Source organism: Macaca fascicularis, chromosome 2 (assembly GCF_037993035.2).
Source record: "Macaca fascicularis isolate 582-1 chromosome 2, T2T-MFA8v1.1".
Lineage (NCBI taxonomy): Eukaryota > Metazoa > Chordata > Mammalia > Primates > Cercopithecidae > Macaca > Macaca fascicularis.
Genome location: NC_088376.1, coordinates 199,348,468 through 199,375,872, shown reverse-complemented (window position 1 = coordinate 199,375,872; position 27,405 = coordinate 199,348,468). Strand labels below are relative to the sequence as shown.

At 34.8% G+C, this 27,405-nt stretch overlaps 1 protein-coding gene across 3 annotated transcripts in view; it reads right to left on the bottom strand.

The window, feature by feature from the left end:
• Positions 1–27,405, bottom strand: part of ROBO1 (roundabout guidance receptor 1) — a 1,154,304-nt gene that overhangs the window by 782,730 nt on the left and 344,169 nt on the right. The window contains exon 1 of one of the 3 annotated variants that reach the window (XM_065539308.1): positions 14,262–14,393. The exons of the other annotated variants lie outside the window; for them this stretch is intronic. Within the exon in view, the coding sequence (XP_065395380.1) occupies positions 14,262–14,370 (109 nt within the window). The 5' untranslated portion in view covers positions 14,371–14,393. Of the gene's footprint in view, positions 1–14,261; positions 14,394–27,405 lie in introns of those variants that run through there. 3 annotated transcript variants of the gene reach the window in all.

The window sequence follows — 27,405 nt, the reverse complement described above, 5'->3', positions numbered from 1 at the left end:
ACTGAAAAACTAAAAACATGAAAAATAAATTGTTTGCAATAGAGCCTGGTCCAGAATGAGCGCTTAAGAAAATTTTTTATAAACCATATGTAAGTTAGCTACTAGCAGTTAGTTAGAAAGAAAATATTTTTATTCTTCTTTATTAGTTTTTAATTATTATTAATTATTCATTGTCAAATTGCCACCTAATAGTGCTAAAATATTTTAAACTTTTCTTCAATCATATAATTTCTGCAATTTGAAGAATCAAGAGACGTCTACGCTGTTCTCTGATTCTTCTTCTGGTTTGGTCTCAGCACACCCTTATATTACATTCTTTATTACCCTCAAAATAAAATACATATGTAATAAACTATCACATAATTTAATATACAGAAATATATACATACTAATATGTTCACTGAAAAATGAAAAGAAAGTGAATTATACTAAAATCATGTCGATTTTAACATGTAATTCTTAGATTTTATATACCGAAGACATAATGAAATAGACGTTTGGACTTCCAAGTGAAATCACTGTGAACATGACCTCTACAGATGGAGGCTGATATCGATGTAGCTGTGTAGTATTGTTGAGTCCAACACCAAAAGCCACACTTTCCTCTGTGATGTGATTTCTGTGCAAACTAAAGTATAATCTCTCTTTTCATAAGGTAGTTGTATAGCAAGAATTACTATAAAAAACTGGAATTAGCCTCTAGGCTCAGTTAATGACAGAATTTTTGCCTCACATGAATTCTCAGTGGGACATTTAGAAGTTTTCATTCGGAAGAACCGTATGTACATAAAGCTTCCCTGGCCTCTACCAACTAAATGTTGGCAGCAACCTCTCTTCGATGATTACAAAAACCAAATGACCCTGCCGGGTTCCAAAATAACCCTAAGAATAGTGATTCTCAATTTATTTTTTAAAAAGTTATTATTAGTGCCACTCCTAAGGAGACTTTTAGACATTTTTATGTTAATCACACTCTCTCAAATGTTATGTTAATGGCACAGACACACTGTGCTTTATACATAAAATGTATGGGGATTTTTTCACCCCACATGATCAAATTTTCTTCCTCTTGAGGGCATAATTTTCCCATAAGACAGTGAATGCCTGTCTTAAGGGGACTAGACAACCTCCATTGAGAAACAAGGATTATGCTGAGAAATAGAATAGGTCATCGTGCCAGAGTCCTGTCCGGCATGCATGGCGGGGGCTTCAGATCAGTAGCAGATGCCTCGGTGTCCTACTCTGTATGGTTGCAGCTCTCTTGAGACAGCAGTAAATAGAGAAATGTGAGGAGTTGTAAGTCTGTGTAGACACAAATCAAGAGCGGTTCTAAAGAGTCATAATCACATCATTTCAGTGTTTAATCCGCTAAAGTTGCTCAAACTCCTCCAAGTTGCTTCCCATTCCATCCAGATTAAAATCTCAATCCCATATATTGGCCTATGAGGCCTTACATGACCGGCTGCCCCCCGACCTCCCACTGACTTCTGAACAAGCTGACTTCTGGGCGCTCTCCCATAATCACGCCAAGTATACTGTTAATATCAAACCCTTGGCATTTACTGTGCCCACTCTTTGGAACACTTTTCCTCTGATTCCTCTGACATATCACTACTCCCTCATTTCTTACAGATTTGCTAATTTGTTTAATGGCTAAATATATACTGATTAAGCCCGTACTTAAAAATCAAAACTGATCATGCCATTCCAGCACAGACATGTTTACTTATCTGCCAGAATATTTTAAACTACTTATAAACTGAAAAATGACCACATATGTCACACTCCATAAAATTTCCTTAAAAACATCAAGATTGTTTTTAATAGGAAAAAAAAACCTGATGCTTTCAGGTTGACAGAAGAGCATGGGCTCATTGCATTGAGCATAAATGAAAGGTGTTTCATATTTTCTCACTTGTAGACATTTATATATATATGCATATAAATATAAATATGAAATACACTGAGATTGTTCTTAATTCTTAAAACTGTGATAGAATTTTTATAGGTGTTTTCCAAACATGATCCAAAAATGACATTAAAGACTGACATTGCTGATTCACTCACACTAGACCCTTGTGTAGCAAAAGAGAACTCACAGTCCTTAGGTTTATTGGGTGCACATTTACCTCTGGTTTTATATTTAATTACTCATTCAGAAAAGCTTGCAGTGTTCTGATCAGTCCTCCGAATTACGTCACCAAATGTAAATTTACTTCAAAATATGGTAAATGTGAGTTCTCAGCCAAACTATTAAATTAGAAAAACACTGCAGTCAGCTAAAATAAATTCAAAGCTGTTTGCATTATTTCCTAGACATAAAAACTAGAGTGTTCAAATATTTTTCCAAGTTTTTCTACCAATTTCCTGAGTCACTCCATAAAAGATACATATATAACAACCCCCACAACACACACACACACTTACGCACACCAAGTTGCACATTTAACAAATGCTAATATAAGGGAAACATATGTTCTAATTGCATTATTTTTGGCAGATACATGACAAATTTTGCATATGGATTCCCAAAATTACACTCCCATTTCAGATTCTTCTCTATGAAAGCATTTTACATTTCCCCCCATCTCGCAAATCATGTGCACTTCCACTTTGAAGACTGCACTTTAAAAAACTAAATGCAAATTTTCATAACAAGACTAATTTTTAATTTTTCTCTTTACATATTGATAATAAATTAGTTGTCAAGGATGATGGTTTGATTTGAAGTCTGTGTAATAGAATGTGATATGTCATTTATACAGCAAGATTTTCATATTGAGAAAAATGTCCATTCGAAATAATACATGTTCTAAATTCATAAGTAGATTATATTAGGAGGAGATATAAGGCTCTATTTGTTCTTTTTAAAAACCAGTATTGGAATTTTAATTAATTGGCTAATTGATGTACATATGTGTAAATGGATGGGTTTTATTAAATATTCAATAATTTGGTAAAATCAATTATAACCTTCTTATATTTCTTTAGGATTTTTGGACACATTCATCTGGAATAAATAATTTTAACTTTAGAAATTCATTTGATGTAAGAAGAGGAAACAGCACCATCAAAAATTACTAATCACTGAATATTTATTGACTTTGCAAAGCATATATAAAAACCAAGGCAATATCAGTATATATCTATATATTGATATCTATATGTATATTGGAAACTTTTTAATTGTTTTCTCCACAATTAAATTTGAGGTTAGCTTGACCCATTACTTTTCACATTACTTTTAAATTTGAGATAAAGAAAATTCAAATTGGGGTATTAGTTAAAAGTTGGCCATTTGGAAATTATTATCCTTTAATTCAGTAAACCAGAGCAGGTAAATTATTCCTAAGAATTACTGATTTTTTAAAACATTAGCTCTAATTTCTCCAAGCTGTTTTTGGAATATCTTTCCAGTCATTCATTAGGTAATTCGTTATTTATTTATTAAGGACCAGTATCTAAGATGTGTGGCTAATTTGGGTTTTAATATGAAGTTGCTACAATTAGCTAAAATTTAAAGGCCAAAATATGTAAGAATTGGTATTCAGTCCTCCACATTTTGCTGATTGAAGCACTCAAAGTATTCTGAGGATAGACATTATAAAAGTCAATTGGGTCTGTTTTTTCTTTCATGAAGAATATTTAATAATAAAGGAAAGAAAATTAAGTCCTTTGGGAATGGCTAATGTCACATACATGATTTTAGATGATGAAGAGGAAGCGATAGGGCTTCTTAAGTTGGAAGCATTTTAATTAAGTTTCTGAAAGAGTTTAAATGACTTTAAATACTTCTGAACATCCAATGTGTATCTGTAAACACAAATTTGTAAATGCAAAAGCAGAGCAATCATAAATCGGAGGTCAGTGTACTAGCTATGCTTCTTAATCATGAATGTCAGAAAAAAGAGAAGGATTATAAATAGAGGTACTCTGCCAATAAAAACCAAAAAATCTTCAAAAATTTCTAATAATTAAAAATATATTATATAACAATGAAAATAAAATGAACTCTTGGCAAAGACAAAGCACTGAAATTTCTCTAGGTTTCTTCAAGATTTTATCCTGATATTTATGAGATGTTTAAGTGTTCTTTCAAGTTACTTTTCTGAGAGAAACAATATTCGTGGTTATATACACAGCAGTGTGTGTGCTTATGTAACACTGGTAACTGCTCACTAATTTATATTTGTTAAATGCTAACTGCTTACTAATTTATATTTGTTAAATGCATTTTGATTCTTTTTTATTTTTTCAATTACTTGATATATAAGCTAGTGTTCAGTGTGTTCAGTGTGTTTTATATTAAGCTTTGAGAATGTAAATCTCAAAATACAAAGTAATTTTCTCTGCACTTATCATGGTATATGATTTATGGGAGAATTCGAAAAATAATAGATTTGTGATTTGATTTGAATTAGATTTTTTCAATTTGGAGATAATTTCTGATTCCATTAAAAATATATTCCCTAATCTTTTACCAACCTGCGTGTTGGCAAAATGCATTTATTATTACAGACAATAATAGATACGTATCATCATTCTTTCATTGCTATGTTTAAGTTGCATTACCCCATTGCATACTGTGAGGTGGATTCTGTATCAACAAAGTAATATGCTCTCAGGAAACAGCTATCTTCCTGTTGACAAATAATGCAGACAAGTACAAGCAATAAATAAAGAGGCATTTTGAGGGGGAGCCAAACTTAATAATTACAGCACCAGTAATGATAAGTCCCCCTAACAAAGTCACCGGGTATTTGAACACATGTGCTAACTCTTTATGGACACTGTGGTAAACCCTTAGAACTTGCGTGAGAGAACATAGTGCTATCTCCATTTAACAGATTAAAAGAGAGACCCAGAGCGATCATGCCAGTTCTCGCAACACATGCATGGAAGAATTGGGTTTGGGTCTCGGTATTTCTGCCTCCAGAGTGCCTACTCTTATAGTCTTCATATGACAGAATGCTTTTGAAACATACTGGAAACTTTTTAATTGTTTTCTCCACAATTAAATTTGAGGTTAGCTTGACCCATTACTTTTCACATAGAAATAATTTTGATGATTATTTTTATGAAGGCTTCATTTGTAGAATAAGAAATTTCTTGAGCAGTGAATGGTGAAATTTCTGGTGGAGATTTCTGGTGGAACTCATCGTCTTCTTCCCCACAAACTTTTTTCAGTTTATCATAGAGAGCTACATTGCTACTCTCTGATAAACGGCTTCATTAAGTGATTCAGGATAATGGGCTGCCAAAGTGTCTTCAAATTATCCACTCATTCTCTCTTAATTCACTTCTCAAATACACAGTTTTATATCACAAAAATCCTCCCACCCTCTGTTTCTGCTTTTCTCAGGCAAGAAAAATGCTATACCAAGGCTAGATATTTTAATGCTAGTAATTTTATGGATTCTTTTCTTTATGATAAAAATGAGAGCTGAACCAAGACTACACTACTGTTAAGTCTGCTCAACATTTTCTTGTATTAATTGAACAACAGCAAACTGACATATAGTGTAAAATCTTAATGGAGAAAGTGTTAAACAGATTCAAAGAAAAAAAGGTGGCTACTTGGGCAGGGATTTTGGACAAGTTATAGCAGTGATATATTCATCAGACACACTGTTCTACATCATGATGCTGTCCAAAACTAACTGAGTTCTAACACATATACATTTTTAACACTTCTGTAACCTAGGAACAATTTCAAATGGCAAATAATAGGTAGTTTCTAAGGACTAAAGAACAGTAAAATTTGACATCGTTTCTTTTTCAGAGACATTGTATTCTTAGGTGTGGTTTTACCCTACTTTTGGAGATAAATTTTTATGAGTTCAAATCTCTAATTTAAAAATCAAAGTCAACAGGAAAATAGTGATTTTCCAGAAATACACTACATAGTCAAATTTGTTGGATTACATGAGTATCATGAGAAAACCAAACAAAACAAAATTAAAAAAAAAACATGACATAGACTCCATTTCTTTCAGTTTTCTTTCAGTATGAATAATATGTTAGAATCAAAAAGTTATGTTGGAAATAATGATGGAGGAGATGGTTGAAGCCATCGTGATGGCATCACTTGGAGCCATTTCTCTGTGGCAGCAGCTGGGATGAACGCTGAGTTTACTTCAGTTGAGTTATGTTCATTCTATTAGATTACTCAGAGGCTCATCATATCTGTATACATTTAATTTCTATCACTTTTATACAAATAAAATCAAAGTTGCTGTTGCTTTTCACTGTTTTGAAATCGTGTTCTGTAGAGTTTTAATCTTTCAATATGGAATGATTGAGAATGGATTACCTGAAAATTTGCTTTTCTATTCATGTGCGTGACAGCTGAGTTCAGCTGTTTTCTTAAGCATCTATGGAACAGCTGAACTCTTTCTCCTGGTTCCCAGATTTGAAGCCAGGGAACTTGAGGCAACAAAGTTACAATGGAATGTATGTGATCAAGGCGTTTACTTTTCCTTCATCTGCTGCAGCTTTAAGTTGTTTGTGGGACAGTCGTGGGTAAAAATCATCTATGGCTCCTGTCCTTTGTACGTATGGGTGTATATATTAACACAACTATATCCACCATAATTGCCTATTAGAGAACATTTGCAGTACCAAATAGGTAAGCTCCAAATACTAATCTCGGTCTTAGAATCTTAACTAAAGTTCTTATCTGTCATCTGGCATTTGTATTCACCCTGAAACAACAAGCATAGCAATGTGAAGAAATGGAAGAAAACAAAGTTGCTTTTATGTGTTAGGAGCAGATAAGATGATTTAGTGTCATACACTGAAGGCCACTCATGTTCTGCCATCAGTGAAACCTGGTTTTCTGAAAATCAAGCACTGACCAAATGGAAGGAGACATAGGAAGAATAATCCTGTGTTGCTTTAGTGCAAAGGATAGTGTTACTATGATAATAATTTAATTGTCTATGAAGCATACACTTATCATGACCATTAAAAAACTAGATGATAATTAAATTATTGGAATTTTAAAAATATTGATTTAGTAAATATTCTAAGCTTCAGCTGGAATGTATCTTATTTTACAGAAATGGAGTAACAAATAGATAACGTGAATCCAATTCATTTTAAAGCTCTTTTCTTGTGATAACAATTACAAAGTTTCTCTGGACCTTCCTTGTATCAAAAAACAATAGTTTTAATATTGTAGCTATTCTTTTTTGCCTTGAATTGAACTCACTTCCCCATTGAAATTATGTTTTTTAAAAAAATTCAACTAGATAATTTACAAATATTAATATTATAAACATTGTTTCTTCCCAAAATATTACACCACAAATGATTATGGGCATGCGACACTATAACATCATTCATAAAAGGAAATACGGAACCCTTTCCAGGGTTCTGCTGTGAGGTCCTGTGTAGTTTTCAAGTGTAATGATGTGGAGATAGTCCTCTCTGGTTCTGTGAGCGTTTCTAAAGCAATGCCTGAGATCTCTGCCAGTCTGACCACCACTTGTGCTCAGACGATAGCAGAATAAATATTTGCTCTACCAAGAGGTCGGTGACAATTGGATGCGATGACATGCATTTCTGCTCTTTCATCTGCAGGGAAGATCATTATGCTTTCCCTGATAGGGCCCGATCACCCCTGTGGCAGCTCACGGACAAATCCCGTCAACTCGTCGTGTTTCCCGGGTGTCTCTATTAGACTGTGAGCTTCAGGCTGTGTTGTAGTGTATCTTGGTTCCTAATCTTTGCCTGGAGGTAATTCTTTACTTTTTATTTTACTTCATCCTGAATCGATTGATTTTGGGTATTGACCCCATTATCTGATCAACATGACATGAATATTTTCTCACTGGATAAAGAAGGGATGAGAAATAATAACGACACTTTCTTTTGTAACTTTATATTGTGGATCAAATCCATACACTATTTTAACCTAGTGGATGTCATGTTTCTTTGCAAAAGAGATTTCTAAAAAATACATAAAATATGGTAGGTTGGGAAAGGGAGGAAAAGACAAAGAATAAAGGATGAAACAAATTGTTTTCAATAAAAAATGTATAAGCCAATAAATGGCTCCTAGATTTTCCAAACTAGTACTGTTAAAGAAGAGGAAAAAACTGCTCTCAGTATGGCGTTCTTGCGGAATTATGTAGTGTATGATTTTGCTGATAAAATGGCAAAATGAAACACAAAATTGGAAAAACTAGCAATGGTAGTTATTTTTTTCATCTTTAAAATTTTATTTCAAAGTATTTCAGGGCATCTCTGAAGAAACTTTCCTGAATAATTCTTATATTTCAAAAATTTCTGCAGGAAACACTTGACCTTTGGCCAGTGAGAGCAGAAAAGGAGGAGACTGTTGGAGATAACCATAGAGGATTCATTTGAGAATGTTGAGATGTGATGCTTAACAAATAAAACTTCAAGCCTGGCAACATAGTGGAACCCAATCTCAAAAAAAAGAAAAAGAAAAAGAAAATTCACCAGGCACGATGGTACGTGTCTGTAGTCCCATAGTCCCAGCTACCCAGGAGGCCGAGGTGAGATCTCCTGAGCCTGGAGGTCAGTGCTACAGTGAGCTGTGGTGGCGCCACTGCACTCCAGCCTGGGTGACAGAGAGATTCTGTCTCAAAAAAAGATAATAATAATAATAAAACATCAACAAAATAATGCATCCTGGCATATTTATGGAGGGATTTCTTCCCCCCAAAAGCTAGAAGTTTTGTCAGTCCTATAGGGAAGAGATGCACTGTGTGTGTGTGTGTGTGTGTGTGTGTGTGTGTGTGTGTGTGTGTAGGGGTGTTGGTAGTGGGCTACATAAAGGAATAGAACAGCCTAAACATAAGGTGTTTCAGCCACTGAAAGTTATTCCTGGAAAGATGTGTGTTAGGTTTGCAAGTTCAAGTGCAAGAATACACGTTACTTTTGGAGCATTTACGTACAGGTCCTGGAAATTTCCTGATTAGAGTTTTGTTAATGTGAGCCAATTCTTTTTTCTTTATATATAATTATTTTATTTTCCTTTCCACATAGTTGTAAAGAATTTAGTCTTCCAATCTGATAGGGAAATAGAAACATGGAATTACCAACACATTTCTTTTTCCTTTTTTTTTTTTATTTTTTTTTTGAGACAGAGTCTGACTCTGCTGCCCAGGCTAGTGTGCAGTGGCACAATCTTAGCTCACTGCAGCCTCTGCCTCCCTGGTTCAAGCGATTCTCCTGCTTCAGCCTCCCGAGTAGCAGGAATTACAGGCACCAGCTACACTATTTTTTTTTTCTTTGTATTTTTAATAGAGATGGGATTTCACCATGTCAGTCAGACTGGTCTCGAACTCCTGACCTCAGGTAATCCACCCGCCTTGGCCTTCCAAAGTGCTAGGATTACAGGCCTGAGCCACCACTCCCAGTCACCAACACATATGTTAAAATTTGACATTGCAGAATAGAAGACATTGTGGATGTTTATACCCCTCAAATAGCCATTCAGAGGTAGCAATAAATGGATGATGTACATGAACTCACAGTCTCGGGGCCTTGTCTTGTGAAAGAATACCAGAAACTTTATTTTCCGATAATATAATCTTGTGTATAATACAATTCTGCCTCTATAAACATTGTGAAAAGAATACATGATACAAATCTATGACATTTTCTGAAGAATAAATACTGCTTCCTTAGTAAAGTTATCTTTAAGTCTTTATTGCTTACTTTATTTAATTCAGACAATAATTTTCTTTCTGTGTTCTCCCCTGCTTAAGCTCTTATTTAACAGGTGTTATTTTAGTGTGTATAAGCCCTTTTCTTAGTAGATTCTTTTTTCTACTGGTGTTGTTTTCTTAGTTTCTAAATGTGTTTGTTTAGAAAAGACGGAAGTTTTAATGATTTCTTATTCATAAATATTTTATAAATGAATGAAGTAAGTTGGTATTGGTTACAATCTCTGATTTATTGTTAAATTATCATATATTATTATACACTTTAAAAATCGAGGATGATAAAAATAAGCACATTTTACAAACCAAAGTGAAATAACATAATTTGATAATTTGATGCATAGTGAAATCCCTCTACTTCTGGAAACAATGATCTCTTCTAAGTCTTATTTTTCTTGCCATATGATTGTGTGGGTTCTATAAACTAGACACTTACTTTTTCTTTACAAAATTAAATAAATCTAAAGGTTCAAGTCTATGTTATGTCCATGGTCCAGTATTTTAATTAGATTAAATGTCTACCATAAAAAATTGTTTATTAAAAAATGGGGTTAGCCAGGCGTGGTGGTGCATGCCTGTAATCCCAGCTACTTGGGAGGCTGAGAGGCAGGTGATTCGTTTGAACCTGCAGTGAGCTGAGATCGCACCATTGCACTCCAGTCTGGGCAACAAGGCCAAAATTCCGTCTCAAAAAAAAAAAAAAAAAAATTGGGAGAAGCCTCCAAAAGAATGCAAAGATAAGCAGAGATTAGATATAAGCTCAATACTGAAGCAACAGTTTTCTTTATTTGGTGCCTATCCTTTTAATTGAATTTCTCTTTATATATTATTTGATGAATAGTCATTGAATAAATGTATTTTTTCAGAATTTTTACTAGAGCTGAGGAAAGAAACAATAACAAAATAGACACATTTCTTGCCTTCTTGGAGTTTATATTTTATTGCTGCAGAAATAAACATATAAATAATATATGATGTAAAGTTAGATACTGGTAACTGCTATAAAAACAGGATTGGAAAATTGAGAGTGATATGGTGTGCAGTTCTTTTTAACCTGAGAAGGTCTTTATCAGTTCTTGTCTTTGAATCCTACTACATATAAATCTGCACAACCTGTCTTTTCCCACCAGGTGTTATATTTTAAGCTGTTTTCTATGCCACCATTTTTTGAACCTTGCTTGCAATGATGGAAGACAATGAAGTTTTAAAGGGTCTACTATACTTACTTATTTTTCTATATTTTAGATTCATAGACTTTCTTCTTCAATAACAAATATTTCAATGGATATATTTATACATAAATGTTTTTCCAAAAGTGAAACCATATTCAATAGCTTTTATATATTCCAAAATAACTTACTTAAATGATATACCAACTTATTGATTGGTACTTTGATTGGTATTTTGAAATGTCCATTTATTCAAGAAAATACACATTGAGTTTCTATGATGTGTCAGGCATTCTAGGTTATGTTGAAAATGATATAAAAAGTCTCCTCCATGAGTTCACAACTTTAACAAACAGGAAAATTTATAAATAGATGCAAAAAGTTGAATAAACATGAGAATAAATTGGTAAGCTCTAGTTATGGAAAACATGTAAGAAAATGAAATATTTGAAGACATTAAATTGTCTCAAGAACATAAATGCCATCCATTTTGAAGTGGAAGGTTGTCTTTAACGACCAATGAAATATTTTTTATACATTCAGAAGTCCATGAATAGAATGTGACCAAAAAAAATTATAAAGTCTCTGATATAGGCAAAAAATATATATACATTCCCACAGGCATTCTGTTCTATACCAAAAGCTGTAACTTGATATTCTTTGGAAATTAAAATTTGATTGAGGTTTTTTACTTTGGCTTTTATTACTACTATTTTAATAATATTAAACAACTCTCCATTCATTTGGAAATTGAAGATCTCTCTAAATATATTTCACAAATTCCCCCAAAAGAATATCTGATAAGTTGAATATGAGCTGTGCATCATAACTTCCTCATTTTGGAGAATCAATTTTCTGTGTCTCAGCAAAATTACCTTAGTTGAGAATGTCTCAGTAAATTGCCTCAGTTTTTCTCACTGAAACTCTTCATTGCAAATGTCTGCACCCACGACTCAATTTTGTGTTTCCCAAAGATTTATTTGAATGGGAAAGGGTCAAAACCCATGAGTTTAAGTTCCTGCACTGCTCCCTATTCTGTTGTTTCTTTGGCATTGGAGACCACCACAGAAATCATTATATAGGATATCTTATAGCTCAGTCACCTCTTAGAAAGTCAGTTCATTTAAAAACATAAAATTGAATTTCTACATTAAGAACAACTGGTTTATCACAATTGCTGCATTCTTACCATCTTACCTCCACCTTCAATTTTTTTCCAAGCATTATTTGCATATATATATATGTGTGTGTGTGTGTGTGTGTGTGTGTGTGTGTATATATATATTCATTTTGAGACTTTTAAAAATATGGTCCCTAAGCTTACTGAGAAACTGAGGTATGGGATCTCCCACAGCAGGATAGTTCTCTGAGGAAGTTTTGTGCAGTAGAAAGAACACTGAATTAGAAGTCTAAAAACTTTGATTATAGGACTGTGTCTGTAAATTACTAACTGAGTGAATGTTTCTGATCAAGTCATTTAATTTTTTAGCATATCAGTTTCCTCATCCTTAAATGGAAGTGGTTATGTCCGTCCTTGCAATAATGGGATTACTATAGATGTATTTTCATATAATGGACATAAAATAGACTTTCAAGCAAAACAAGCAAAAAGTTATAATAAATTGTACGTACTACAGTGATTAGATTCAAGCGCAAGGAGTGGGATAAATCTAATCGATATTAGACTTTGGAGGATCATGAATTCCTTCTTCAGTACTCTCCAAGAGAGACAAAGATTTGGAATTTATGTTAAAAACAAAAACAAAAAAAACCAAAAACAACAAAAAACATCGAGGCAGCCTGTATGTCCAAAGAAAATATGGTCAATAAGACCAGTCATGTATTTCAGAATGGTGTAAGTCTCAGACCCATTGACATGCCTTTTCTGAATCATAAGAAGGAGAAAAAAAGAGAATAAATGAGAGAGAAAGAAAAAGAAAGGAAAGAAAGGAAGAAAAAGAGAAAGAAAGGAAAGAAGAAAGAGAAAGAAAGAGAAGAGAAAAAGAAAGAAAGAGAAAGAAACGAAAGAAAGAAAGAAAGAGAAAGAAAGAAAGAAAGAAAGAAAGAAAGAAAGAAAGAAAGAAAGAAAGAAAGAAAAGAAAGAAAGAAAGAAAAGGAAGGAAGGAAGGAAGGAAGAAAAGAAAGAAAGAGAGAGAGAAAGAAAGGAAAGCAATAGAAGGATAATGGTCCAGTAATAATTTGGTACTGAGAAATTCAGCTGGAAGCAGAGCAAGTGAAATCTCTGATTGTTCCAGCTTGCACTGCTTGCAGTCCCCATTGATCTCTTCACCATGACTTTCCAACTTCCACTCAAATCAGTAAAGCAGAACACGAAATAGGCCAAAGAATGATTAAAACTAAAGTCATAAGATTAGCGAATAGCTTCAAGGTACTTTGAATCTTCTTCTTTTACTGGAGGAATTTCCAGTAAAAATAAGTGTATTGGCATGCCTTTTCTGAACATTCAGCAACATTTTAAGAGGAGCATTTCCTCTCTCCAGACTGATTCCTAGGTCCATTTCTATGTCTCTTTTTGAAGATAAATATAGATAGATATAGGACTTCTAAAGTTCACTTTTAAAGTTCTAAGCTTTACACATGCACACACACACACACACACACACACACACACACACACTTCCACCTGTGATGACCTATAGGATGATAAACCATAGAAAAGACATTGACTATTCTTGCCAGTTAGTTCAGAGGCAGGCAAACATCAAATTCATAGTCCTGTCCTGTAACACATGAGACATATTCAGTCCTAAAGATTAAAATAGTGGTTTACAAATGTTTGTTAAAAACACAGACATATCTAATGATCAAATTGTGGAGGTATTGCATTTCCATACAGAGTGAATAAACAAGTTAGTGGCTCTAGACAGTAATATATTTATCAACCACCAATTGTAAAGTATCAACTTTTAAGTTATTCTAATGAGTCCCTGTAATATTTGCTGTTTCTAATTTTATTTTCTTGTTATCCTCAGAACAAAGTGCTAAGATGCAACGAATATTATTACATATCTAGCATATGAATATCAACAAATTTTAGCAACATATTTGAACTTCATGTTAAATTACACACATGGCCTTTGGATCTGTCTGCTCAAAGTCTTTACAAGTCCCAGGAATTGTAAGAGTTAACCAGAAAAAGCCAAACAAAACTCTTGCAATAACATCCAGAACAATATTGCAGATGTGTGGAGCTTACCGAATGTGGAGCCCATTTATTTTGCATGCACATTTAATGTGCAAAATTATTTTTAAGTTCTAAAGCAACCTCTTGGAAATGCTAAGAACTGCAAAGCTACGTAGACCCTGATGCATTCCTAAATATAATGAAGACAAAAAAGAAATGCACCAAGAATTAAAAACCCTGGTTACTCACGGTTCTTTTCACCTTTCCACCTTGACCCAGCTTTCGTTCTGTCCGAGACACCCACAGGAGAAGTTATCTGAGCCATCGAGAGCAGCAGCATCAGTAACAGCACAGCCATGCCAGGTAAAAATAACCTCTATTGAGAGTTCTGTCACAGACGAACCTGAAGGTTCTTACTGGGAATAGAAACCTGGAGCCAATCCTGTCATTTTATTCAGCAGAAATGCAAAGATGCTGTTTTTCCCATAAATTTTTAAAAAGCAGGTATGTTCTCATCAAGGCTTCTATTTGAATTATGCAGGAAACGTTAAAAAAATTAGAAGAGATGTAATACCTTCCTTTATATATAAGCACAAATGCCAGGAGAGATAAGCTGACAGCTTTCTCTGGTCTTTCTGCAGCTACTAGTTCCTAACCTGCTCCCGCCATCTCTCACTTCTTCCATGTGTTTGTCAACATTTCTCATAACATGATAATAAGGAAAAGCTGTGATTTCAGCATTTTCCCATCTAGCCATTCTGTAGCACAGATTATAGTACTTGACAAAATTGAATATTTAAATTTGGCACTGCAAACACACCTCACTTCATTTTAAACAGAGGTGGTTGTTAAGGAAAGAAAAAAATCCCACTTGTTCACAGAGCTCTAACATCTTGGAGAAAGGATTAGATGTATAAATATCTGCTGCTAAGACATGATAAAAGTGCCTCTGGAAAAGGGGGTGGTAAACAATCATCTTTCTTACTTAGCTTGTACTGTGGGATTTCTGTATTCAGAGAATACTGTATAAAGACAGTATGCCAAAAATATTCAAAATTCATGAAGCAGGAAAAATGTACTGTACACGGCACGTTCAAGGATCATCTGCAATGCATCATAAACAATGGTTTGCCTGGTAAATACATGTTGGTATATTCCATCTCTCCTGTTTTCTGGAGAATGATTTTATTGCCTCATGAGCTGATATCTTTTTTTTTTTTTTGGAAATCAGAATCATCTGCTTTACAATGAAGTCTGCTTCCCATGGGCAAATGGAAATATTGTATTGATTATACTGAAACTATAGTAGAACAATATTAGTTCACCTTCTGTTTGAGACCAAATTTATTAATTTTTAATAAAATATTGTTATGCTTCCAAGAACATTATCGAACAATATATATATTATTTCTTTTAACAAGCACATAAAGTTATTTTCAGATATTACTAAACACATAATGTTCTACAACCTGAGCTATTTCTACACTTAAAGAGCTCACATGGCTGCCAAATTATCTTTAAAAAACATGTAACTGATAACACGCTATTTACTGTTAGCTCCCTGTTCTGCAGCAGGGTGAAAATAAAGTAAGGTCAAGAGGCAGATAGGTAGAATAAATGAGTGAAACAGGCTGGGTACAAGGCGAAAGGGATCGGTGGGGATAGTGGCCAGGTGCAGAGAATGCTCTGTGAAAAGAGAAAGTTCAAGAGCCAAATAGGTAACATAAATGAGTGAAACAGGCTGGGTACAAGGCGAGAGGGATCGGAGGAGATTGTGGTCAGGTGCAGAGAATGCTCTGTGAATGGTGGCAGCTGCCAGTAGACTTCAGATGAATGTTACCATATGGGTTACAGATTCAGGATTGCTAGATGTTTCAATTTCAAGGAGAAGCTAGCAATTGCTATTATTATGAGAAACCTCTTAATTTTTAAGGCAAAAAGAACACAATTTCAAGTTTCTTAACTAGGCATAAAAGGAAGACCATTCCATTCTGAATATGTTTCCAACTTATTTTTTGCCAAATTTTTGATTAAAAATATACTTTAAATGCTTATACTTGATAATTTATTAATGGCAAAGATTCATAAAGTGAGCTTAGTGAGAGAGACATGTATAAAGAATTTTTTATCTGCCACGATAAATTCAATGAAAATCCATATACTGTTTTCACGAAATCAGAGAGGAGAAAATATCTGACTACCCGAGGGCACCAGGGAAGGCTTTCTATTTTTTCATTCCTTCTAGGAGCCATAAAACCTAATCATACCAAGAAACTTTCCATTTTCCAAAAAAGCATGAACTTCCAGTCTGTCCGAACTTTTTATTTACTTTCTCCTTGAAATACCTTTTTTCCCATCCCTTCTTTACATACTCCTAATAATGTATAATAGCTGAAGAGAAGTTTATCTTCTCAGAGTTTCCCAGGAGTTAGCATTAATTTTTCCTAGGACTTATTCACCTGGAAGTAGAGAACTTCACACATTATATTAAGAGAATCTCTCTCTCTCTCTCTCTCTCTCTCTGTCTCTCTGTGTCTCTCTCTCTCTCCTCTTTCTCTTCCTGTGCATGTGTATGTGTGTGTGTATCTTCAATACTAGGTATGCAGCTCATTGTGGGCTTCGTTTTATTATATTTTCTTTATATTCCTAAATTCAGTTATGATTGCTGTACATGAAAGAAAATTGTCAAAAGTTTGTTGAGCTGATGGTATATTTTACTGTTATGGATGTTAATTTGAGCTGAATCATTTTAACATTAAAATATGACTCTTTAAAGCAACCAAGATAACTTCTTTCATCCTCTGGGTGTATATTTATTTATCTGTTGTCCTTTGTTTTCCTTGGTAATTAGTATTAGATGTTATAGATAAATTTTTAAAAACCTCATTACATTTATTGCTTTGTAGTGTGAGACAATCATAATCATCAAATAAAAGCAACACTTTAGTCTTCTATAATCCATGCTACACTAGTGAAACTCAAAGCTTATATTCAGTATTAATTTTAGGTCATAAGTATTGAGAGATTACAAAGAAAGAGCCATTATAAATATGGGAAGCTGGATCTAGAAACACATTCTAAGACTAGCTTTCAAATCTGCAATTTTTAACATAAAGGACTGAAGATTATCAGCAGATGGGTGTAGTCTGATCTAAAATTATGAATTGGTTCAAAGCCAGTTATTTGGCAGTCACATCCGAAATTGCACATGTCCAGAGCTATTTCAACTTAAAACATTAAGCAGGCAAACTGCATTTCTGCACCGTCTCTTCCTTCTTGTTCCGAGTAGTTGTCCCACTTGGCTGTGCAAACTCACTCTGGTCTGAGCCCATGGAGTTGAGCAATCCCATTCTTCCTAAGTGAAACTGATCAGTACCATCATGTCACAAACCACATAAATACATCCTGACTCATGGAAGTTAATGTAAGTAGTTGAAAGCCTTATGTCATTCATTCATTCAACAAATATTTTCTGAGCTCCTAACATGTGCATCTTTATACCGTATTTTGTAGAACAACAGCGAGGAATTACAGTGAAACAATAGATGTAGTCCCTGCCTTCATAAAGCTGATATTCTAGTGAGTTGAAATGGACACTATATAATAACATCTTACTTTTAAACAATACTTTTAAATTGCATCTGTAATAAAGTTAAAGAGAAGATTTCCAGAGATTATAACCACGGGGCTTAATTTAAAGGTTCTTTGAGAAAGTGATGCATAAGCAGAGAAAGGAAGAATAAATAAGTACATGTGGGGCAAAAGCAGGAAAAGCAGAAAATGGGAGTAGTCAGACAGGAAGCTTGTACAAAAATTCCTCAGGCATAAAAGAGCTTGTCACATACTAGGATGAAAGAATAGCTAGAAATATGGGCAGAGACCTTTTCAGTTCAGGCCCTGGAAACTATGTTAAGAATTCTGAACTTCGTTCTGTGGTTTTAAGAAGAAGCAGATTTTTGCATTAAAAGGTTACTCTTCTTTCAATAGAGAGAATAAGTTAGAAAGTGTCAAAGTGGAAGCAGGAAGACCAGTTAGAAGACCATCTGATTAGTTAGGTGAAAAATGTAACCTGGCAATGATAGAAATAAAGAAAAGAAGTGGAAAATGAATAGATTAGAAACATTTTCTGGAGGCAGAAGCAATGATGTTGGTTGGTAAATCACACATAGAAAGTGAGTTAAAAGGGGTTTTAAGGTTGCAGCTAGGTTTCTGGGATAAACATTTATCTCAAGGTAGAAATATTTACGCAAATTTGGAGATCAAGGATGAAAAGAACTTAATGTTCCTGTCATTGGTAAATAACTCAAAAATGTCACTATCACTTCAGACTAGATAGAGAAGGAATGCTGAGTGTTGGGTGAGAAAGAAAACAAACACAGACCAATATAAAAAGATAACACTTCAAATCTAGTAAGAATCAGCCTATTTGTCTACATTCTTATATAAAGAATATTTGAATTAAATAGAACCACAATGGCTACAAAATGGCAAATGTATTTACAGAGGTAAGAGTTGTTAACTAGAAAACTCATTAAGCACTATTGCAGCAGTCCAGGCAAGAGATGATAAATGACTTAGAGTTGTTGTAAAGATAGAAAGAAGTATGGATATGAAAGAGGTAATATTGGGCAGGGTGCTGTGTCTCATGCCTGTAATCCTGGCACTTTGAGGCTGAGGCAGGAGGATAGCTTGAGACTAGGAGTTCAAAACCAGCCTGGGCAACATAGTAAAACCCCATCTCTACAAAAAAAAATACAAAAATAAATAAATAAATAAATAAATAACCAGGTGTGAGGGCACACACCTGTAGGCCCAGCCACTAGGGAGGCTGATGTGGGATGATAGTTTGAGCCCCAGGAGTTCAAGCTGCAGTGAGCCATGATCATGCCACTGCACTCCAGCCTGGGTGAGAGAGTGAAACACTGTCCAAAAGAAAAGGAAAGAAAAAGAAAGAAAAAAAAAGAAAGGAGTAAAATTGAAATTGACAAACTTGGTGTTGTTTTGGTTGGAAAATATGCAACCGTAGCTGTTACTTACAGACAGTAATGCTCATCCATGTGTACCACTAGTTGTTACTTCTTGATGTGAGGCATCTCCATACAATATTTTGTAGAATAATGTACTTGTCTGGAATATAATACTCTGAGCATAACTACAGATGTTAAAAGGACACATTTATGCCTACGGCACTTTGCAAAAGGCTTACACAAACATTGTCTCCATTAATCCTGAAGTCAGTTTTGTGAAGTTAGGCTGATCATTCATACTTTCTCAGTTAAAACAGTAACAATAACAAACCAACTCCGATGTTTGAGAGGATAAAATACTTTTCCAGCGTCAAATATCTAGATTAACAAAATAGCGGAACTCACATGGTGGTTTTAAAATATTTCCACAAATATGTTGATACTCCCTCCTTCAAGAAGTGGATCTTAATTTCCATCTTCTGGATTGTGGGTAAGAGGGTGGAAATGATGGTGTGATTCTAAGACTAGACTGTAAAAGATACTGGGATTTTCTTTCTGCTCTCATGCTCTCTCTTTTTGATCATTCACCCTGGGGAAGCCAGCCACCATATTATTGAGAAATCTGTTGCAGCCTGTGGAGAGACTCACAAAGCGAGAAACCGAGGTTTAGTCCACTAACCAGCAGGGAACTGAGGTTTGCTAACAATCATGGGAGTCAGTGGATGGACGAAGATGACTACAGACCTGGCTTACAGCTTGACCATAACTTTAATGAAAGACCTTGAGCCAGAACCTCTCAGCTAAGCTACTTCTAGATTCCTGATCCTCTGAAACAACATGATTTAATAGATATTTGTTGTTTTAAGCTGCTGAACTTTGAGGGTAAAATTTATTACACAGCAATAGATAACTGCTATAGTCTGGATCCCAAGTAACTACTTATTCTCTTTTCATCCCAACTACTTCCAAAACCATGGTTATAATTCCCGCATCAGCTGGAGGCCATGACTGCAATTATAACTTTAATCAACATCACCGTAGAATCTCTTTTACATCAGTGAGCCCAAGTAAAAATGTATTATTATGGGGGACACTGATTTGCACAATTGCATTATAATCAATCCTATAGATTTGTTTTGTTGGATTAGAGAAGTGTTTTTGAGTGAGACATTTAGCTCCCAGCTCAGACAGTTCTTAATACTTCCTGATTTTCTATTCCAGCCAGATGGTTATGCATGTTTAAGTTATGGTTTTGGTTTTAGAATGTATTATAACCAGATCATTACAAAAATGCCATCACTATCTCACATAAAATTGCCTCTTCACAAAGTATATAATCCTATGAAGCCCCTAGGACAGCACTGGACACACTGTAGACCCCCAAGCAATATACAAGTGATTCGCTGATATGATATTCACCTGGAATGAACATCAGCGTGGTGGAATAAACACTCTGAAACGTGTTTTCTTGTGTTTTTACGGTTCTTACTCTCTCTAAGAAGCTTTATGTTTATCTCTGGTACCTGTACGGGCACTGGTGCATCTCTTTTTATGGTTTATGAAACAGAATTTCCCACTCCTTAGAAGCCTTCCATTGATTGTTATTTTGATATCCTATTAGTGTAATCAATAGTATTATAACTCATTAGAGATGAACAAGAACTTCAATCTCAACTGCAATTACTTTTCTATCTCCCAAATTGGATTCAGCAGATTTGATGTACAAAGATATATGTGGCCTGAAAATAATTTTGTAAAAATGAATGTATTGTGCCCCTAATGCCATGATCAATGAAAAAATCTTCAGCCATGATTTCCTCCCACTCTTCCCACCATTAATTACAGTAGCTATTTATATATAGTCTAATAATTATTTAATTAGATGAATAAATTAACAAGCAAAGACAAAGAAAACTGTTTTATGCAAATAACATTAACACTGTTTATTTAAATTGGGCACCAAGGTGTAAAACAGGTACTAGCAGGCACAAAATTATTTTAGTAACTATGCAAGAGAAAGATAAACACATACATAGGTGGATAGCCGAATTAAAACACTGTGTTGAGGGCTAAACAGATACTAGAGAAAACCATGCCCATAAATTCATGATCATGCTGATCAGATAGCAAGAAAACTTAGAAAGATAAATAAAATACAACTAAATCAGATTCTAAAAAATTAAATACTTAATTCTAAGAGGGTTTGGGGGATGCATTAGATCAGAGGTGTGCGAGAAGTTCTGATTCAAGTGGAACTCAAAGTCCGCGTTTGTCAAGGATGAATGATGACTAGCGTTAGGATCTTCAGTCCAGGGTGAAAAGATCAGGAAAAAGACCTACACGTGCATTTGCAAGGCCGTGTCCAGAGGGCCATGTGGCTGGATCAGACAGTATTTGTAGAAAAATCTGTAGTGGAAGATAAGTTAGTTTTGCATAACACAGGGCAGTGATCTTAGGGGTATGGAGTTGAGTCGAAGAGCAATGGGAAAATGGTACAAGTTTTGAGCAAGTTTGAGAGAGAGGGAGAAACCAGCTACTATAATACATAGAAAGAACGGTACAGCATCAGCAAATTGATGGCTGCTTAATGCTTAGTTAGGCAAAGAAGATGATCCCTGGTCATGTATTTAATTAGCCCGTCTTATACACTGGAGTCACGCCAGCTGGAGTATCACAAGTGTCCCTCCCTTGAGTATGACATACTCCACCCTCCAGAAAGTGATGAGTCAGGTTTTCAAGCAGAGCCTTGGGTTGTGTCTGTGTAGAAGAAAAGCTCCACATTTGACATATTGAGAAACTAAAGGGTGGTGATAGCTCAGCCTGTGACTGGTGGAAACCAGTCTGAGGGTCGCTCCCTGTTCTTCCCGCACGCAGAATTCTCCTTAATGTGAAAAAGCCTTATTGTGAATTCTAAGTGTAATTTACTACACAAAGATGCTATGAGAGGGTTTGGGCCCACTGACAACAGGCATCGATGTTCACCCTGCCACTTCCCTGAAAAGGTAATTTGAAAAGGCGACTGCAGAGATTTAATACATAGGAGTCTCATAAACAAACCATAGTCACAAACCATATGCCATAAGCAAAGTATATCTAGCCTTTGGGTTTGAATATTACTCATTTAGATTTTTATTAAATAGAGTGATTTTAAGGAAAACTAACTCTTTGAAGACTAACATTTGGAATCTGACCTTAACATCATTTCATAAGGTAAAAATAGGTACATAAGGTATGCACACGATATACAGTGTCTCTAAGAATTTTATTTCTTTTCTATGAAATTTACTTCTGACTCTCTAATAAGCTATTGGAAAACCTGATGGCATTAACAGAAAATGAAGTCTTTTGCTAGAACTTAAATAGAAATAACTGTGATGCTAGAAAATGCTACTTTGTCTGACATATAATTTTATTTAATCCATTCTATGAGTATCATTATATTCCTACCTGAACAGGTGTTTCAGAATTCATGAGATTCTGCACTTTTAGAACAGTAAAAGTCAAATACCTAATTTTATCATTGACAGGAAAAATTAAAACATTTATATACAGAGGAATGATAAATAACCAATATTTGTGAAAAAAAGAATGCTTTATTCACTTTAATTTTCTGGTTAAATGAGAGTGAACTAGATAATCTTGAATCCATGATAGTACAACCTTCCCCCAATACATTTCTTACCAATGAATACATAGTCTACCATGTCAAATTTAGTGTTTCATTAATAAATGTGGCTTTTGGGATATCTGAATTTCATCAACCTTATTTTCTAGGACCGTGAGTGTGACCATTGATCAGGATAACACATCCCTGTGAAAGGTTTAAGGTAATGTTTGCAAAGATGACTGTAATAGTTCCTGTCATCCCAAATGCCCATTTATGTGTGACTTTGGCAATTCTCCCATGAAGAGGCAGAGGCTCTTTTGACATTGCTTGAATCTGAGTTAGCTTTATTATTTGTTTTGGCCAATAGAGTGCAGTGAAAGCAATACACCTGACTTTGAGGTTGGATCTTAAAAGAACCTATTAAAAATTTAAAAATAACAGATGCTGGTGAGGTTGCAGAGCAAAGGGAATGCTTAGTGATGAGAATGTAAATAAGTTCAGCCACTGTGGAAAGCAATGGACAATTTCTCAAAGAACTTAAAACAGTTACCATTTGACCCAGAAATCTCATGACTGAGTATATGTCCAAAAGAATACAAATTGTTCTACCATAAAGACACATGCATGCTTATATTAATAACTGCACTTTTCAAAAGAGAAAAGAAATGGAATCAATCTAAATGTCCCTCATTGGTGGGCTGGATAAACAAAATGTGGTACATATGCACCATGGAATACTATGCAGCCATAAAAAAGATCTATCTATGTTGTCCTTTGCAACAACATAGATGGACCTGGAAGCTATTGTCCTTAGAAAAGTAATGCAGAAATAGAAAATGAAATATAGCATGTTCTCACTTATAAGTGAGAGCTTTACACTGAGTACATATGAACACAAAGAAGGGAACAGTAAACACTGGGACCTAATCGAGGTTGGAGGGTGGGAGGAGGATGAGAATTTAAAAATTACTTATCGGGTACTATGCTTACTAGCTGTGTAATAAAATAATCTGTACAATAAACCCCCATGACACACAACTTATCTATATAACAAACCTGCACATGTACAATCATTCTAAAATAAAAGTTAAAAAAGAGAGAGAGAGAGAGAGAGACCTTACAGCATCTGCTTTTGCTGTCATGGAAATCTGCCCGGAGACTACACAAAAGGAATCTGTTATATACTAGTGCAGGGTGAGAGGCCATGTGGAGAAGAATGCAGGCACAGGAGCTGATAGCACCAGGTGCCAGATGTGAGCAAAGCAACAATGGACTTTCCAGCCCAAATCATAGCAGCCGTCTGTTTTCTGCAATAGGACTACTTAGCTCAAATCCATACAAACTCAGCTCTGTGTCTTCACTTCTTTTTGCCTTAGTTTCCTGCTCTGTAAAATGAGGGTAACAACACTATCTGATTTGTTGGGTAATTGACAATATCAAATGCAGGAATGCAAATAGATACATTAAAATATTGCTGACGGGAAAGCAAGCTCTAATAAAATGAATAAAATGTTAGTGACTAATGTTGTTGTGGCTGTTGCTGCATTTTTAATTATTTATCTTTTACAGAAAAGGAAACCAGGACTCAATGAAACTAAATATTTGCACAAAACCACAGAGCTATGAAACTAGGATTCAAGGCCATATTTATTTGTTCCTGAGTCCAAGTGATTAACCATTGTACATTTTTGTATCCACTCTGCAACTCTGATTTAGTCAGGGATAGTTGTGTGGCATTAATCGTGGCCAACGAGTTCAAATATATATTTTATATATTGAAATATATATTGTATGTATTATATATAAAAATATATTTTATGATTATATATTTTATGTATTATATTATATATAATACATATTTTATGTATTATATAGTATGTATTGTATTATATATTATATTATATGTATCATATATATTTTATATTATAAATATGTACAAGTTAAATAAATAATATTTTGATTAACCTGGTGCAACTAAATTAAGTGCTTTAATATAACTTTGTCCAGGGAGTCAGCTCCTTGCACCTGCCTGGCGTCATCTTCTGTGATTCCTTCTTACCCTAGATTTCAGACCATACATCCTGTGCACCTTCTGCGAATGCTGTTAGTAATATACTATGTGACATTGCAAAGGGAACTTAACAACCATTTGTTAAAACTCTGTCCTAAAGACTTTAGTTGATGTTCTAATTAGTTAAGCCATCTTTCTGAGGATCCCCGACTCTACCACTTAATCTTTTACTACAGAAAATAAGAATGAGAAAGGGTAGAGAATAGCAAAAAGGAAACAGGGATTTTTTTTTTTTTCTAATGAGTTTGGAAATAAGAATGGTCTTATGAGAAATGAGGACTTTGTTTAATTCCAAATGCATTCCTTTGCTGGAATTCCAATTTACTTGAGTTTTAACAGATGTCGTACCTAAGTTCTCAAACTGTTATAATCCATTTGCACATTCTTAAACAGAGCTAAAGCAACTATGTGGTGGTGCAATATAAAAGTAGAATCAAGAGTACTTTAGCTTTGCTCATTTTTATTTCTGTGGTACACACCTCCCACTCACACAGAATTCTTCCATCTCCTTCTCACTTGATTGCACTGTCTTGAGCTCAATTCATATTATCTCTGCAGTGCAACCCATCTTTTGATACAACTTTATTTAGTATATTTCCACTACTGTATAGAAAAAAATACCTGGTTGTGCTGGAGAGAATTATTTACCCTGCTCAAACATCTGATATATCCTGAAACAAACATGGATTATAATGGAACACTCAAAATCAAACAGAATTAAACTACCATGTTAAAAAGACAGCAACCATAAACATAGATTCAATTATGTAACAAACCTGAGAGTATATAAAAAAATGTTAGCAATCTGGTTTCATCATTCATAGACCAAGAGGTCGTCTGAAAATAGATGATATTAAAATGGGGGTGAGTCAACCTCACCTGTAGTAAATAGAAAGCGAGCCCTCCTCAGAAATGAAAGATCTAAAGAGCTATCAAAGTATTTTATTTCTTACTACTCAGGAAACTTTGAGTTATGCATTGACAATCTTCACTTTCCCATCAAACTGTAAATATTCATAGGAAGTGGTGACATGTTAAACTGTTATTACACTTTCATGAAGTGTGAAATCTCAAGAGACAGCTTTATGGTGTTATAGGCCTGCATTCAGAGTCTGATAATGCCACTCACATAAGTAAATAGGTCCATATTTATCTATTGGCAGGTCAGTCCTCTGAGCTGAGCCTCTATGTTCTCATGTGTGAAATGTAGAGATTGAGAATGCGTGACTCATCACATTTTTGTTTCGCTCAATTGACTTGATACATGGGCATATGATTTATCACGGTAAGCCAGCATACCAGTACTATTTTTATTAGTTTTTCTAACAGCAGGCCACCGAAAGATTCAGTATTTAGCATTACTGACGACAAATATAAGGTGTAGTTTTGCGGGAAATCCACTGGAGATTCACAGGTCTATGTACAAGGAAAGTTGGTGAGTAGAACTGCGGAGAAGACTGAAAAGGAGTGAGACAGGGATTCAGATGGAGGGGATGAGAAGCACATACCTTTTTTCATAATTCTCCCATCTGCCCATATTAACATACAGTTATGTTCATAAGACTGTCCCTCTCTATTGGTGAAGGTACCACCTGGACCTTCTAAATGCATGGATTTAGAAGGGTTTGTTTCAATAAATATATGATGTCTTAGACATCATATTTACTCTTGTAGTTTCTTCTTTTAAAGATGTTGCTAAAGCAACATTTGTTGTAGCTAGATGGCTGCATGTGGGCAAGGATACGGTGCCTGAATTACAATTATTTACTTATACTCTAAGCAACTAAGTTAAATCTATATTTTTAATTGTAGAAAAATAAGATTTACTTGACCTGGGAAAAGGTGACTGAGGTACTCGGCTCTCTGATCTAGAGTATTCAGGGATTTCCCTCAAATTAACCATGCACAAAGTTATTCACTAGCTCTACACATAATCAAACATTTGAGACTGTTTCACACTGAATATGACCTGGACCAGGTTGAATCTCTTGCACAGATAACATTCAGAAGTTATTATATACTCCTCGAGTGAATCTGTTAGTCACTTGTTTCTTCATGTATTCATACTTTGTAAACATTCAAAGGGCTCACAATGTGCCAGGCACTGCTCTTAGAACAGTAGATACAACAACGTGTTACCAAGAGGCAAAGCCCCAGTTCTCACGGAGCTTACGCTGTCATTCTTCTCTTACTTTTTCATGAAGATGGACAAAACATCCCAAATATGGTGCTCCCCAAGACCATAGCCCCTGAAAAAGGAGTAATATTAAGAAGCAATGTATTATATAATGTAACTTTCTCTGTATGTGGGAACTTTGATCTAGGGGATCCCATTCCACAGGTTGCCCAATTTTCTGTTTTGTGGAGATACGTTGGACCAGTTAGATATTAACTCTTAAAAATATGAATTAAAAATACCAACAGAAAGAGGCAGAGAACACAGGAATAGAGACTGAAATCAGGTAAAGAGGAGTTCCATAAAGAGCGAAGTCATGCTAGAAGGAAGTAAAAAACACAGAAAAACTAAACCCTGAGGCTGAGAACAGTAGAATTGGAGGACATCAGCCGATAGAGACGTGCTCCTGCCTCACCTAGAACTGCCCGGGATTCTAGAGCTACGTTCCATTTGACTCACTCGTCAAACATTCCTTACACTTGTAGAGGGGTGGCCTGCTTGTGATTTCTCCATCTTCAATAATAAACAGCCTAAATTAAACAGAATGTGTGTCTGCTAAACAGGCATATGAC